Consider the following 15952-nt stretch of genomic DNA (forward strand, 5'->3'; position numbering starts at 1 on the left):
ATCCTCCTGTCTCAGCCTCCTGAGTGCTGGGATTGCAGGTGTGCGCCACCACACCCAGCTACCCAGTCCATTTTAATGCGGGTTTCACCTGGCATGTTTCACACACTCGTGGTCATTTTGGGGCCAGTGGTAATTAGGCAAATGAAGAGCAGTTTGTATAAGTGTGATGAGTAATACCCAAGCAAATTGAGTTTTTATCGGTGTCTGCCCACAGCCCTACAGTTGCCGATTTCCCTCACACTCCCGGTGCACTCCCCATACTTGGAGTTGTAGCTCTCTGTGCCCAGGTGTGGAGTTCCCTGTGACCGCCTATCTTAGGCTGAGTTCCCTCAGAAGCAGGATCTAACTCAGTCAGTCTCCGGCAGGGTAGTAGGGAAGTGAGAAGGGAGCCCAGGAAGCTTGTTACAAGCAGGTCTGCTGGGGCTCTGGGCAGCGGACGGGGGCTGAGGAGTGAGAGCTGCTCCCGCAGTGTGGGTGGGGCAGGACATGCATCCCCTGGCACTGCCAGCCGCCCGGGTACGGAGCTGCTGGAGACCGGCAGGTCGGAGGGCCCAGAAGTGCGGGGAAGGGGGTCACCTTCCTGCTGGTCTGCATCACCACCCATCAGGGTCCCCAGTGGGGCTGCCTGGGCCTCTCTTTTGCACCCCAGCAGGCCCTCAAGGGTCCCAGCACTGCCCTGGGGCTTTGCTCCTGAGAACCTGGCTCTGGAGGCCGTGGTGGTGGGAGCGCTGGCTGAGGCAGCACCAGGGCGGGATGCAGGGCGGCATAACGGAGAACCTGAGCTGGGAGGTTCTCCTCCCTCGGCGCTCCGCCTCTGGTAAGTGGAGTAGAAAGCTGGAGAGAAACTCACAGGTCGGCCCTTTCCCCTGGTCCCACCCAGGCCACGCTCCTACCCTGTCCTGTTCTGTCCTGCTGCAGGGAGCTCTGGTGCGGCTCCCTGTCCGTCCGTCTGTCCGTCCGTCCGTCCGTGCTCACTGTGGCCGAGCTTGTCCTCCACACCGGCCCATGTCTGGATAAGACAAGAAAATCAAGGCCAGCGAGGTGCCGTGGCAGCTCTGTTCTCTGCTCACGTCCATCCTTGTCGATTTTTGTACTTTAGTCGTCCCTTTTGTAAAATAAGGTGATAGTTGTGCTCCTGATTTTCTTCAGATTTTTTATTTTGAAGTAAGTGTAGGTCCATGGGGAGCTGTGGAGAGAGACCAGTTTCTGCCAGCGGTGCAGCTGATCCAAACCTGGAAATCGACACTGGTGCGGTTCACAGTCCTGATTCACTTGCCGCGTGCAGGGCTTTACGTGTGTGTGTGTGTGTGTGTGCGTGCGTGTGTGCGTGTGCATGTTCTCCCCGCCACCGCAGGCCTGCTGCCCTCGGTCTCCCTCGGAACCCGGGTGCTTGAAGGGACAGTAAGCTGCAGCCTGGTGACTGTCCCGCTCCTCCCCGTGAGGGGGACATTTGTCCAGGACTAGGCTCACTGACCCCGTGGAAGTGCACAGCACGGGGCTCTGGGTGGAAGCCACGTCCTGCGGGGAGACCTGGAGAACGAGGAAGGAGAACGCTCATCTTTCCTCAGGTCTTTTTCCTCAGGGTCCAGCCTGCTGCAGGCTTAAAAGTTTTAGTCAGCTAGGCCCGCTGCGACACAGTCCTGTAGACTGGGCGGTGGAGACCACAGATGCCGGTTCCTCTGGCCTTGAATGCTGGGAAGTCCAGGATCCGGGTGCTGGGCCCCGAGGCCTTCTCCTGGCCTGGAGGCCTCTTGCTGTGACCTCCTGGCTTCAGGGATGGCAGGACTCTCTCCCCTCTCCTGCAGAGCCGCTAGTCCCATCACAAGGCCCTGTTCCACCCACATAACTCTCAGGTCCCATCTCTTGATTCCTTCTCGTTAGGGGCTGGAACGTCAACATGTGAATTCAGGAGGGTTACCGATCAATCTATCCCCAGAAACTCACTTCTCACAGGCCGTGCCTTATCTGTCACTTCCCGGGCACTAAGCCAGCGGGGGTATGTTGGAGAGGCAAGAGGCAGAGTTTTGGCTCCTTGCTGCCCGGTCAACTATTTCTAAAGTCCTTGGTTTGTTCACCCAATGCGCTGAAGACCCCCCCGCCCCGCAAGTCTACCGTCCCTGCTTGCTGAATCTGCATCTCCTGTGGCCTTGTCTTCCATTCTGCTCCTGCTGACATGGTGGTCAGTGCCCAAGGTCCTGGTGTCCTGGTCCCCAGCCAGCTGTTCCCGCTGAGAGGGAAAGGAGGTTAGAAGTTCCGGGCTTCAGTTTTGCCTAGAGCCGTCCAGTTTACTTGCAGCTGTGCAAGGGCATGTTTGAAATTCCAAGGCCTGAACATGCACACCCCTGGCATAGTCAGAAAAGCGAGCCTCTTACACAAGCATTCAATTCCATGAGAGGTGAATTTGGAAGAGAGTGTCCCTGTGGCCCAGGTGATGGCGGGACTGAACTGTTTTCAGTACCTTTGGGATCTTGGCAAGGTCCCCCTTACCTCTCTTTCCCTTCCTGGGGTCCTCAGGCCAGCTGCCCCCTCTGCCCCCTCTCTGCTCCCTCCTGCCCAGAACTCTGTGGGGTGGGAACAGAGCCCCCCAGTGTGTCCCCAGTTTTGCCGCATAGACACACAGTCAGTCCTCTCTGACCGTTTCATTGATTGTTGAAATGAAAATGGGGACCTGAGAGGTTAGCAGAAAGCCAAGAAGTAACCAACAATGGGGTGTTATAAAATTATGAGAAATACTAAAAGTAATACTGCAATTGTTCTGGATCTTATCGCAGCATTAATGAAGTAGATCTTTTCTTTCTTTTTTTTCCCCCAGCATTGGAGACTGCATGGAGCCCAGTGCCTTGCACATGCTAGGCGAGTGGTCTATATCCCCAGTCCTTTTTAAAATTTTATCTTAAGACATCGTCCCACTAAGTTGCCCGGTGGCCTCAGATCTGTGGCCCTTCTGCTTCAGCCTCCAGAGTAGCTGGGGTTACAGGTGTGCACCACTCAGCCCAGCTGAGTCAGACTTCTCGGCTCCTCTGACCGTGTGCCAAGGTTCCAGCTCCACTCCTGTCTGCAGGCTGTGCCGCCCAGGTTCCCCCTCAAGGCGCCCGGAGAGCCGTTCTTGGCAGCAAGCGGTGCGTGCAAAACACTTGGGCCTGGTGGCTGTGGCTGCTCTGGACCCAGTATGCGGGCCGAGGCCGGAGAGGGTCTCCAGGGCTGAGGGTGATGAGGTCATCTTTTTTGCCTTCCTTGCCTGTGTGCCACTTGTCTTATTCATCCTGAGAAACTTCTTCCTCTGCATGGCAGAACTCCCGATTCGTAAACGAGTATCAGTCTGCAGGCCTTTCCAGGGCAGGCCCCCGGCTTCCCGACTCACTCACTTGAGCCGTGAGAAGCCAGCCCACTGCCCTCCCCTGCCAGTGCTGTGCTTCAGCGGCTGAGAACCTTCTGCCCCGAGCTGTGGTCCCAGAACCCAGGGTTTCTTCGGAGACACCAGTTTGCTCCTGTGCATGTGGCCAGGACAGATGGGTCGTACGACGTTGAGTTGGTGACGTGGGTGGTAAAGGAGGAGCAGCCAGAGGGCCGAGGTGCTCACCTCGAGCTGGTGGCCACGGCAGAGCAGGAAATGCGGACGTGTTCAGGAAGGCACACTCTCCTTCACCTGGGCCACATCGTAATCGGGTAATAGGTGTTCTTTGGCATTTAAAGGACTTTTTAAGAGGGAAAAATGTGTTGCTTGTGAGTGAGATCTGTGCAGGCTAAAGTAAGAGGACGTTGGCGCTGGGACTTGGAGGGGCAGGGAAGATGCCACACATTTGCGGGAGGAGCCGCCACTTCTCCCTCATCAGGGAAAATCGCACATCCAAGAAAGGGGTGACACGGGCGTGTGGGGTTAGAGGCTCCAGGTGTGAGGCTCCCTGGGTACTGACTAAGCACGAGAGTTCGCCTTGCTCCCAGGGCCACAGTGGCCTCTGCCACAGCAGGTCCCTTGGTCATCCAGGGAGGTGCTTGTGAGTCCTGGACGACTCCAGCTACTTTTGCCTCCCACCCCGTGGTCTGCCAGGGCAAGTGGTGGGGTCCCCGCTGTCTGTGCCCGGGAGCGGGAGCTGCACAGCGGGCAGAGGAGCTTCTGAGATGACAGAGCGGGACCGCTATGTTCTGGTGCCTGGCCCCTGAGAGTGAGGCTTGTTCACACGGGATCCTCCATGCAAAAGAGAGCTGGGCTCACCGGGCTGTTCACCAGCCCTCAGTGGAGAGCCTTCAGGAACCAGCCAGAGAGGGGTTCTGAGTCCCTGTGGGGAGGCTGGGTTTGAGAATCACACAGGGCGGCCATGGGGTTGATAGGAGCTGGGCTTTGCGTCAGGCATGGCCACCAGCTCCCCAGGCCTTCCCCGAGGTACCACTGGGCCAGCTGAGTCTCTTTCCTGGCCACTTGGGACCAGGCTGTTTTGTTAATTACAGAGTCTGTGAAGGGAGGAAGCCATTTTTTATTATTTGGTACCAGGGATTGAACTCACGGCCTTGCCCTTGCCAGGCAGGCGTGGTGACCCTGAGCTACATCCCCCGCCCAGGAAGTCACTTTTAAAAGGGGTACAAACACCATTTAAACGCAAGTGATGGATGTTCGTGCCAGGCTTTTGGGGTGGTACTAGGGCCCCTTTCATTGTGACCTGCGCATTGTACTGTGGGCACAGTGTGGAGTTCTCTGTCGTTTTTGTTACATGAGCCACAGCCATAGTGCATCACAGATTAAAATTTACTGTTTGACTTTCTTAAAAGTAAAGCCAGAATTAAGCCAGTTGTGAAGCAACTTCAGTAGAGAATTTTTTTTTTTTTAACACGGCACTAAGGATTGATCCCAATTTCCACACCCTGAACTACATCCCCAGCCATTTTTCATTTTGAGATAGGGTCTTGCTAAATCTCTTGAGATTCCCAGGCTGGGCTTGCACTGGCGATCCTCCTGCCTCAGCCTCCAAAAGCACTGGATTACAAGAGTGTACCACCGTGTCTGGTTGTCTTCTAGAATTTCTTAAACTTACTTCTTCAGCTACAGTTTATTCAAGAGCACATGGTTTAAAAGTCTGGTATCTTTCAAGTGTCTGCGTGATCACCACAGAAACTGTTCTGTCCACTTGTATCATTGTTTTTGTAATGTTTAATTAAATTTCCCATTTCCATCACCAAATGTAACCATCACAAACAGGTTTGGAAGTAGCCCCCAGTGGACCCTGGGTCCGCATCACCCTCGGAGGGTGCACATGGAAGGCCACAGCGGGGTGCTAGAGCCAGCAGCTGTGAGTATGGCCCCCGCAGGGCTGGACCGAGTGCGGTGCACCAGTGGAGGTCCCTGGAGAGGTGGTCAGGAGACCTGCGAGGTGGTGCCCCCTGCAGGGGACCAGGCCGTGCTTCTCGGATTGTACTGCGGGGCACTGCCAGTGTGTACTGCTCCTCCGCTGCTGCTGCCCGTGGATGACAGCCCTCTCCCAGGGTGGGGTGCGGCAGCCCCAGCCCACAGCCTTCCCGCCCCTCCTGCTTAAGCCCAGACCCTGCATCCCATCCCGGCTTGGGAATCCTCTTGGGTGCTCCAGGTTCCCATCCCCAGGGCACCTCCCTCCCAGGAACCCGCTGCATGTCCAGGAAGCCGACATTGTTCACCGGCACATTCTGAAAGCTTTCTGCCAGCAGGAAGCCCTTTCTCTCTGCTTTGTCTTTCTAACAAAAAACAAAGGAATCCCAGTTTTGATTAACTTGTTTTTTAGGTGGAATTGTGTTTGTTTCGAACATGAATCATGAGTGCCGATGCCTCCCAATCTCTGTAAACCGAATGAGCCAGGGAGTAGGGTGGGCGGGCTGTGCACCCAGCACCCAGCACCCGGGACTTTACCAGGGCTGGAGGTGTCTCCTGGTGTAAGGAAGGCTAGAGAGTGGAAAGTGAAGACTGGCTCAGCCGGGTTTTCCTGAGGACTTGGCCTATGAGGCTTCCTTGCTGCCTTCTGCCCTGGCCGGGGAGGCAGTGGGGACTGCGTCTCCCCGCTGCAGGGCACACAGGCACCGCCATCTGCCCACACGGCAGAGCCTCCTCTTCCAGGGTGATGTCATCTGGAGAATGAAGGAATGAATTACTCCAGGACCCCAGTCCCCTGTGCACAGCTGGTTAATGGATTAACTCCTCGTTAGGGTTTGTCTGGAAACCAAAGATGGCTACCGGGCCTCTCCTCTCTCTTGCCAGGGATCCTTGTTAGTCCTCAGTTTGAGCAAACTGAGGCTTATAGAGGAGAAATCAGATAATTTGCTCACAGCGATGATCCGTGCACAGGGAATTCACGCTTTATAGAGAGAACATTGAAAGCAAAGTTAAGCGACTTGTCCAAGGGTCCAGTTAAGGAAGTGGCAGAGCAGAATTTTTTTTCTAGTTCTGGGAACTAAATCCAGAATCTCATGCTGAACTATATCCCCAAGCTCTTTTTATTTTTTGAGATGACCTCTAAGTTGCACAGGCTGCCTTCAAAGTTTTGCTCCTCCTGTTCAGCCTTGAGTACCTAGCGTCACAGGTGTGCCCCATCTTTCCTAGCCAAAACGAGAATTTGAGCTCAAGGCCTTTTTTCTCTGTCCCACCCCCTGGTCTTCTCAGTGTCACCCGACCGGAAGCCAGGTCCGCAGTCTAGAGCCACGAGTTAGGTGGACACCAGATCGGGAGAATGCACAGGCTGAGACCGTGGACATTGCGTCATGTTCCCGATGTCTGGGGAGGAACGGGGTCACCAGTGGGCGGTCCTGTGCTACACGGCGGTGGGGACCCACCGACAGCACCCAGCCGGAACCCAGCACTAACAGCCAGGGAGGGGTCCTTGCTGTGAGCACCAGAGCCAGGGGTCAGGATGGCCAGCCTCTGGTAGGGAAGGGCGACCTGGCCAGCTGCTTCTCCCCCAGTACTCCGTCTGCATTCTGAGGATGGAGCCCACTCCCTAGCATCGTGGATCTAGGTCCTCCCCGCTAAGCGTCTGATGTGCTGCTTACCACGCTGTAATAACTGCCTGATGTAGGGATCGCTTTCTTCTGAGTCTGATTAACGTAAGCCAGCTTCCCAGGCCTTGCTCGTCCTTGGGAATGCTCGTAATTGAGTTCTCAGACTGTCAAGACTGGAGCTAGCATGGTTCCAGAATAGAGAGCCGCAGCGTAGCACGGAAGCTGCCAGCCCCAAACCGGAGCAGCCCACGGCAGGGGACAGGTCAGGGCGCCACGTTCCTTTCTGTTTCCTGTACTCATGGGCGTGTCTGCTCATTAGCACTCTGGCAGAATTTGTTATAGTTGAGACTAAAACCGGTGTCAATCTTATAATTTACTCTTTAGTAAAAGACTTGATCCCGAAACAGGTTTTTCTCCAGTATCCTGAAGAGTTTTGAAGTAAGGAAACTTGAGCAGTGAGTGCCCGAACACCCACGAAGAGGTCTGAATTCTGGCTGCCGTCTCTGTTGTCTTCACCTCGTCCAGCCAGCTGCCCACTTAGGGATCCGTGTCATTTTGGGGCACATTTCAAAGCATGTCGTAGGTGTGGATGCATTTCATCCCTAAAGACTTTGAAGAATGTATCACTAACTAGAGATCAGTGCTTCTAAGGAGCTGAAAAGGGATGAAATTCATACAGCACAAAAGCATAAATCCTCTGCCATTCCGTGAGTTTTTTGGTTGTTTTTTTTTTTTTTTTTTTTTTTTCCCCCAGTACCAGGGATCAAACTCTGGACCTTGTGCTTGTGAGGAAGGTGCAGCGCCACTGAGCTACATCCCCAGCTTCCGTGAGTTTTAGCAAACACGTGTGTGTGATCCCAGTCTCCATCAGGACGCAGAAGATGAGTCCCCGTCCCTTGTGCCTCCCAGTCCCTGTTCTCCCACGCCACCCACGCAGGCCAGTGCAGTGTGCTCCTCTCGGAGGCGTCTGAAAGATGTTTGCGTTTAGGCTGAAGCCCAGCGACTTCCTGTTTCACAGTAGAGCTGGTTAGAGCAGCAGCTGCAGGACCTCTCCAGGCAGCGATGGGTACCGACGGTCGGTGCACTTACATCAAGTGCATCAGTTTTGTTTTTGTGCAGTGCTCGCATTGCCCTGAGGTTTTGCTCCTCTCCCTGGCCACAGCGCTGCGTGGAAATCTTACCGGGCTCTCTTTGGACTGCTTATCCCTATAGCCTGGGAGAGTGAGGCTCTGGAATGAAATTCACACTGAGAGCCAGGCCAAGGGAGGTCGGGTGGCCGTGGCAGAGGAGGACCGGAAGGTCGCCAGCCCCAGCTGTGGCTCCGAGGTCCAGCGCCGGAAAACAGGCCCGCTCCAGGGTGGAACGTGGATTGTGTAAGCTGGACTGGAACCCAAATGCACAGGCCTCGTTACTCTTGAGTCTCGTCCCACTTCCTAGAGCCAGCACCTGGCACATGACCCAGGGTTACGTGTCAAGCAGTGATAAAGTTAATCGGAATCTGGGGCACCCAACTCTCCTCTCCTTTTAGCAGTTTCTTGGGGCTGAGTTAAGGTTGCCTTCCGCTTTCTGAGAGGTCAGTGGTAGTGTGTGTTTCCATGTGTTTCCTCGCGGTCATGTTCTTGGTTCTTGTTAGAACCACGTACTTCCTTCCTGTGCATTAGGGTTTGACCTCAAGCCTCAACTTCCGGATTGGGAAGAGGTCAGCCAGCAGCTGTGCAGGGCGGGGTGCTCAGCCATCCTAGAGGGTAGGAAAGATAAAAGTGGGGTGCAGAGGCAGGACTGGGCCTGAGAAGCCAGAGTGCCCTCGCTTCTGTCCCTCAGGGCACACGCTGAGGGCTGCCGGGCTTTTCTTTATGTTCTTGTCTGTCTTTTCTTTTCTCCCTTTCACCTCACCTCTGTTTGCCTCCCCCCTTCACAGATGGCCTTCACACTGACCTACATTTCCTAGCCTTTTTATATTTTTTTCTTTTGAGGCAAGGTGAAGTGGCGCACACCTATTGTCCCAGCACTTGGAGGCTGAGGCAGGAGAATTACTGTGAGTTCAAAACCAGCCTGGGCTACCTGGCAAGACCCTGTCTCCAAAACAAAAGAGTCCATTATGGGAGTAACTTGCAGGTCCTTGTCTTAAGCAACACAAATACATTTTCTCTCTTGGTTCCTGAGAAGTGCATTATTAAAGCATGGCCATTTCTCTAACAATGTCACTCATCCAAATGACAGAAAAGGAGAGCTGTGAGCTGTGCCCTTCCACCACTCCCCCTTCTCCCCTGGGAGGTGGAACGCCCCAGGGAAAGCAGTGTGACCAAGTTTGCTGCCAGCTCCTGCCTAGGCAGTGATCAGCACGGTGACTGCAGCCGCTGGGAAATGAAAAGTTGGAGGGGGCAGGGAGACTGGAGCTCCCCGTGTCCCCACAGAGCCCCACCCCAGGGGCCGCCCACCGCCACGCAGGACCCCTTTGACCCTGAGCTTACAACTGCTGCTAGGGAAGGGGCCTGGACTGTGGGCGGCCAGTACGCTGTGCCGATGCTCGCTGTTTGTGACCTGCCTGTGCAGGTTCGCGGCTTGGGCAGCCTGCCGCACTTCACAGAGCAGACGCTTCCTAGGTGGATCAGAGGTGCGGCCGTGTCTTTTAGCATCTCCCAGCTGGGCTGCAATCTAGAGTCCCCTGAATCCCCACCAAGGGGTGGGCCGTGGAAACCTGGGCTTCTGCTGGCCCCTTGGAGGGGATGTGGGTGACAGGACAAACAGGAGGGAGCAGGGCATTCGCCTATGCACGCCCTGATTTCAGCAGAACCTCTGGCAAAATCCCAGGGAAAATGACTGGGCTCTGGGTTAAGTCATCACATGATGACGAACTGCATCATGTAGGTGACGTGACGGTCTCAGCCTCCACCTCCAGTTCGGCTCTGTCCATCGTGGCGCCCTGCTCAGCCTTGCGAAAACAGCTTTTCCAGGGCTGGGTCTGTGCAGTTGGAAACTAGGCACTCACTCAGTCCGTTCGTACATTATGTGGGTTGCTTATTACCGCGTGGCAGACCCAGGACACTTGGCCGCAGACCTCCAGGACCCTGCAGTAGCGACTCTTCCCCCACACACCCTTCAGCTGGAGGAGGGGCCCAGCCCTCCTCCCCATGTGGCAAAAAGTCCTCTCACCTGAGCACCCTACTTTTCCCCTACGATTGTTTTAGAAAAGGAAAAAGAAGGCAAGTCCGCAGATGCTTATCCTGGGCCTGGCCCCTGTGATCTGGCTGCACACCGGGCTTTGGGAGCTGTGAGATGTGTCACGGCGGCAGTACAGGGTGTGCCGTGCGGCTGGGGCAGCAGCTTGGCACCGGAAAGAGCTGTCTCAGGCATCCCTGAGTGCTCCCAGTGGGGGAGGAGGAGCTCCAAGGAAAGGGGCGCCGCTGTTGCTGTCCCTGCAGAGGCCTGCGTTTGTACAAGGTGCGTGTGAGCAGGCATGTTCTGCAGGCGGCCGAGCTGACCGGACACGGAGCCAGCATCCGGTCCAGAGGGCCTTTGGCCCAATCCAGTGTGGCGTGGGTTGAGAAGAGCTGCGGACTGTTCGGGTGCTGGGCCTGGGGGCTCTCGAGCAAGGCATGGGGCTCGCCCTACGGACGGCTCCAGAACCAGGGGCAGCACAGCAATGGTGAGGACAAGAAAGACTGGAAAATGCCCTCCTACCTGTCGGGGCACCGACTACGTGAATTCCACCTGCACACAGGTGTAGTAGCCCATCTGTTTTAAACTTTTTTCTGAACTTTGGAAAGAACTCCTAAGTTGTATTATAAAGTGGGAAGATCAAGGTGCTGAGCAGTACGTACAGGTTGTCTGCACAGATGAGGCTGTGTAGACTCCGCTGCTACTGTGCCCAAATTTGGGTAGAACCGAGGATGTGTGAGAAATGGACCGCACTGGCTGCCTTGAGAGAGAACTAGGAGGCAGAGGGAGGAGGGACACTTGTCTGAACAACCTTTTATACCTTTTGCATTTTGAATAATAACTAAAAATATTTTTCAAAGTAATCTTCAGCTGGGGACACAGCTCTGTGTTACAGCCCTTGCCTGGGGTTCAGGAGGCCCTGGCTTTGATCCCCAGCACTGCAAAACATTTTAGCTGTTACCAGGTGGAGCACTGAGGACAGCGGGACCGTGGCGGCCTGACTTCCGCTGAGCATCTCGGTGTGCGGGGTCTCTGGCCGGCTGCTCTGGCGGTGGCAGCCATGTCTGTTCCCATCTTTACGCCAGGCTTGGGGAGGCTGAGGTACGGCCTGTCTGTCAGGTTGTTCTGCAGCACCTGAAACGGCGATGCTAAAGGGGGCAACGTGGGCAGCACCACCTGCTCTGGGTGCCCGTGCTGTTGCCACCCGTCTGGGCCCTGGCACCAGGAAGTGCAGACACCCTAGTTTGCTCCAGGGCCAGGGCCCTGTGTCTGCCAGGCTTCTGCTGAGCTCGGGGATGGAGTTCGCAGTCTGTTGACAGCTGTTCAGAGGACGCTGAGCCAGCGGTCACTTCTGTGGCTGGAGGAAAATACCTCCAAGCTCCTGCGCTGGCTGAGGCCGGCTGGAGTGTTGTTTCTCTGGTGGTCAAACTCAGGCTCCTCACTTGCCCTGAGGAGGAAGCATCTGAGCCCTGGAACAAAAGGTCCTCTTCTCAAGAAGCAGTGAGTGAGCTCATTATCGCTGTGGCCAAGCTGGAGGGGAGAAGGTGGGTCCTCAGCCCTGGCCAACCAAAGCCAGATGGCGGGGCCAGGTGGTCCACACGGGCGACAGTGCTGGGGACGTTTGGCTGCTTCTGCGTCTCTTCTCCCCGTGGCACAGAGCTCCAAGCAGGACTCCGAGCGGCCTGCAGGCAGCAGAGGGCGTCCATTCGGGGCTGTGTGGCCGCCGAGGGTACCCGTGTGCACTGCTCTGCTGGTCTGCATGTCAGAGGTGGTGGCCGCGGTGTCATTTTTCTGTCACTGTTTGCCCTGCACAGTGCTAGGCTCTTGGGGTGTGGCATGGAACAGAGCAGCCTCTACACCTGGGCGCGTCCACTCCCACACGGGCAGTGGAACACGCTGGGCCTGGCCCGCCCACACCCTGCGCTCCTCTGCCGGAACAGAAGGCTCTCCCGGCACTTGCAGGCCCTGGGCCGACTGTCACCGCCACACTCCCTTCAGAGCTGGCACTGAGCTGCGGAGAGTCGGGGCCCCTCACGGGGTGCAGCTGGGCCTGGAGTGTCTGAGACCTGCAGGGCAGCCCCGATGGTCCTGATGGTGAGTGGTGAGCTGGCGACGCCGCCCCACACCTGACGCCTCTCCTCCTCTGTTTCAGATTGAGAAGATCATGAGTTCAATTGGAGAAGGGATCGACTTTTCTCAGGAACAGCAGAGGATCTCAGGTACGGTACCCGCGGCCTCCTGCGCACAGGGGTTCCGGACGAGATCGGGTGTGCGGCGGCACCGCCAGGTGTGAGCCTCTGCCACTGCCGTAGTCCGCCCCGGCACCCTCCGCACACTAGGGGAGGGACGCAGATTAAACCAGGGGCTGCCTACGAGGAAAGATCTCAGTGAGCAGCCCTCACCTGCTCATCACTTGTACAAACGTGGGCTTTGTCCTGTTGGCGCAAACCAGGGTCTCCCCAGCTCCTGGAGTGGCAGAGTCGGTGGGCCAATGGCCTCCGCCCATTCCCCTGCGCTGCCTTGGGACAGGGCTGTGACTGTCCTGTCTTTCTCCGGGGAGGGGATGTTCGCAGAGCGCCTCTCAGCACGGCCTTCGCCCGCTGGCGCAGCTGCCCACAGAACCTACCCAGGAAGGCCGTCCATCCCCACCCCTGAGCGTGCGTCATCGGTCATCAGGACTCACCTGGCAGCCTCGCGCGGTGCCTCCGGTCTTCATGGGCTTCTGATAGGTGGGGTGTGGTGCTCACATCTGGGAGAAAGGAAGTCCCAAGTCTGGGGGGGTGGCCTCATCTCGGTGAGCCCCAGCCCCTCGTCTGTAGCACTTGATGTTCCGAGCCTGTGGGTGCTGTAAGAGGAGGCGCTCTGTAGGTAGCAGCCATGTCCCTGTCTGTCCATAGGCCGTCACCTGCTCACGTCAAGAAACCTAGAGAAACGACCCTGCTCCCCTGCCCGTCCCCATCCCCCGCGTCTCTCTTGGCCCCTGCAGCGCCATGTTTCTCTGGGGTCCAGCAGAAGGGCCCAGGCTGGGTTTATCTGTCTCTGTCAGTGTGGGACGCAGCTGCCGTCCACAGAGCTGGCTGCTCTGGCTCAGAGCTTGGGGCCGTTCCCCTGGGGAGTGATCACGCATGCTTCGGTGTCAGAAGGTGTTCAGGACTGAGTGTGCCACATCCAGAGCTGTGCGCTGGGGTCGTCAGTCCAGCGGGCCCCCTTCTGCCTTGCTGTCCCCTCGATGTCCAGGGAGCTTGGAACCCGGGGACCACTGCCTGGACATGGGCCGTCCAGAGGTGAGCTCCGGGAAAGAGCGGCTCGGAGGGAGTTGTCGCTGAGCTGTTGTGTTGTCTGGGCCTCGCGCCTGTCCTTGTCCTCATGAACCCATAGGAGGGGCCAGAGGGCTTCTGCGTGGGTGTCTGGACCCCACACCGGTCTCATGCGTGAGCTCGTTTTGCTGAGCAGTCCCCACTGGGTCCGTGCAGACGGCCACCTAACGGAGGGCTTCCGGCACAGGGCAGAGCTTGACCTCTGGGGTTGGCACAGCTGCCAGGCCAAGAGACGTGGAGAGACGGGCCCGGGATCTGTTGAGTGGTCACTGTCCAGGTTCAGCTGTCCTTGGTCTCGGGATAGAGGAGGCGAGGCCGGGATCCTGGCCGTGGAGAGGAGGTGGCAGTGCTGCTCAGTGGGGCCAACTGTGCAGAGAATCTGCCTGTAAAGGGCAGGACCGCCACGTTCCGGTCCTGGTCCTGTGTTGAGGCCCCTGGGACCCCAGCACTGGAGCAGGGTATCTGAAATCCAGGCAATTGACAGCCAGCGCATCTGTGCTACTACTGAGCCCGGGGTGGGGGGTGTGCCCTGGCTTCTGTCCAACAAAGGCTGCTCTGTCAGTGGCATCCAAGTGCAGGTCTGCGGGGGCCTGGCCTCTCAGGCGCAGAGCCCTTGCCTTAGCAGTGCGTGTAGCGCCTCCTGGTGTTGAGGGACTGTGTGCTCCTGACTCGTGTGACCTTGCTGTGACACTGGGTGCTGGCCCTGGTCTTCCTGGTGCCTCCTCTGGACTGGGAGCAGGCCCACCTGGGGAGCAGCAGGTGCAGCGGTTTTATGGCTTTGCCTGGTCTTGTGATAAGCATGGTCCTCCCAGAAGTGGCACACCGGGGGACTTACCTGTGGACTGTGTCCTCAGGGCAATGTCCTTCCTCTGTCCCCTCCCCTGCCTGTACAGGAAACTGTAGGCCAAAGCTATAGGAAGGGGGCCCCTGTGCTGTTCCAGCCCCTTGAGCCTGGGGTGAGGTGTTCTGTCCAGTTGCCAGCATCAGACACTGGGAAATCTGTTGTCTTGCCCCAGGCTGCCGCTGCTGTCTCCTTCTCCCTCAGCAGGGGCAGCAGCGCTCTGGGTGGCTCTGGGTGGCTGTGGTGTCCTATCCCTGATGTATTTTCTTGAGCGTGGGGGGGTGTGGGGGAAGGGGAGGGCCAGACATCGGGGGAGTGAGCAAGAACTGTGGAGCCGGCAGCAGGCAGCGTGGAGCCTGGAGCCTCAGACAAAGCATTTGGCGGCGGCAGCGCAGGACCACAGCACCCAGCCAGGGATCACAAGCAGGAATGAATCAGCAGCCCCGGCCGCCGGACCTCAGAGGCAGTGGAGAGCCCGCTGCTTAGCGCCAGGGTGGGGGCTCGGGAGTGTCTCTGTCTCGCCTCCGAGTGCTGCTGCTGGAGCCGCCGGTCCGACCGCCACCGGTTCTGTCTGCGGAGGCCGAGGGCAGGGCGGAGGCTGCCACAGTTGGTCGCCGGGTCCTCATAACAAGCAAGTTGCCATTGTCCTGCGCTGAAGGGCAGACATTGCCTGGGCGACAGGATGACTCCCCGTGCCGGGAGTTCGCTGGAGGTGACGTCTCTGTAGTTGGTTCTTCTTTTTCTTTTCCTGCCCTTCTTTTCCTCCCCTCCTCTCTTTTCCTCCTTTTACATTTTACCTGTGAGGACCTGAGTAGTACATGGGGGGGTTTAGGCATCCAGCTCGGAACATCCAGGGGCTGCCAGTGAGGGCTGAACTTGTCCTCCCTGCACGGCCACAGCCCCTGTCTGTCCTGACCGCCCTGCCCGCCTGCAGAGGAGGCTGTGGAGGTCCGAAGAGCCTGGGAGGACAGTTGTGTCTTTACTGCCGGCCGGAGGGAAGGCACAGCATGTGAATGGACTAAAGAGGCCGCCGCGCCCGGCCCAGGACCCTTCCTTTCTCTTCTCTGGCCAAGAGCTGACTGCCTGCCTGAGCGGAGGAGCCCAGGAGCAGCCACTGTGAGGCGGACAATGACAGGCAGCTCTCCAGCCGGAGTCCTGGCCCCAGCAGCGCCCTGCTCGCCGGCTCCCCGAGTCTAGCGTGGATGGGCCCGGCCCCCTGGCCGCAGCTCGGCAGGGGCGATGCTGCTGCCCCAGCAGAGCCGTACCTGAGCCCGTGGCCCAGCCCGGCCCCCACCCGATTCTTGCTGCCTTGAGCCTCTGAGCACTGAGAGCAGGAGCCATGGTTTGCCTGTTCCGAGACTGCTGGGGGAAAACAAGTAAAAGTCTCTCCTGCCCCTGCCGTGTCCTGTGGTGCTTGTGTTGCATGTGCCGGGTCCCTGTGACAGCTGCCGCCGCTTCCTTCCCGGAGCCCTCGCTGCGTGCCTGTCCCTCAGCTGCATGAAGATGGGTGCCCTCGCCTGACTGGCTTATGCTGCAAGGTCGCAGGACTTGGCCCTCGCCGCTGCCCCGCAGGGGCCTGAAGTTGCATGGATGAGAGGAGCGGCCGGGCTGGCCGGCACCTGGGAGCCCCTCTGGTGCCCGCGGGGACCGGCTTTCCGCAGCGCTGAGGAGTGGACCCGGC

The 15952-nt window shown here is 57.8% G+C and overlaps 1 protein-coding gene across 7 annotated transcripts in view; it reads left to right on the plus strand.

The window, feature by feature from the left end:
* The window catches only part of Anks1a (ankyrin repeat and sterile alpha motif domain containing 1A), a 131255-nt gene that overhangs the window by 98050 nt on the left and 17253 nt on the right, over nucleotides 1-15952 (plus strand). For all 7 annotated transcript variants that reach the window (XM_033766399.1, XM_010605325.1, XM_033766395.1 and 4 more), the window contains one exon: nucleotides 12266-12332. In XM_033766399.1, coding sequence (XP_033622290.1) covers nucleotides 12266-12332 — 67 coding nt within the window. The remainder of the gene's footprint in view (nucleotides 1-12265; nucleotides 12333-15952) is intronic.

This window comes from Fukomys damarensis, unplaced genomic scaffold, assembly GCF_012274545.1.
Source record: "Fukomys damarensis isolate Sample0158 unplaced genomic scaffold, DMR_v1.0_HiC HiC_scaffold_20, whole genome shotgun sequence".
NCBI lineage: Eukaryota > Metazoa > Chordata > Mammalia > Rodentia > Bathyergidae > Fukomys > Fukomys damarensis.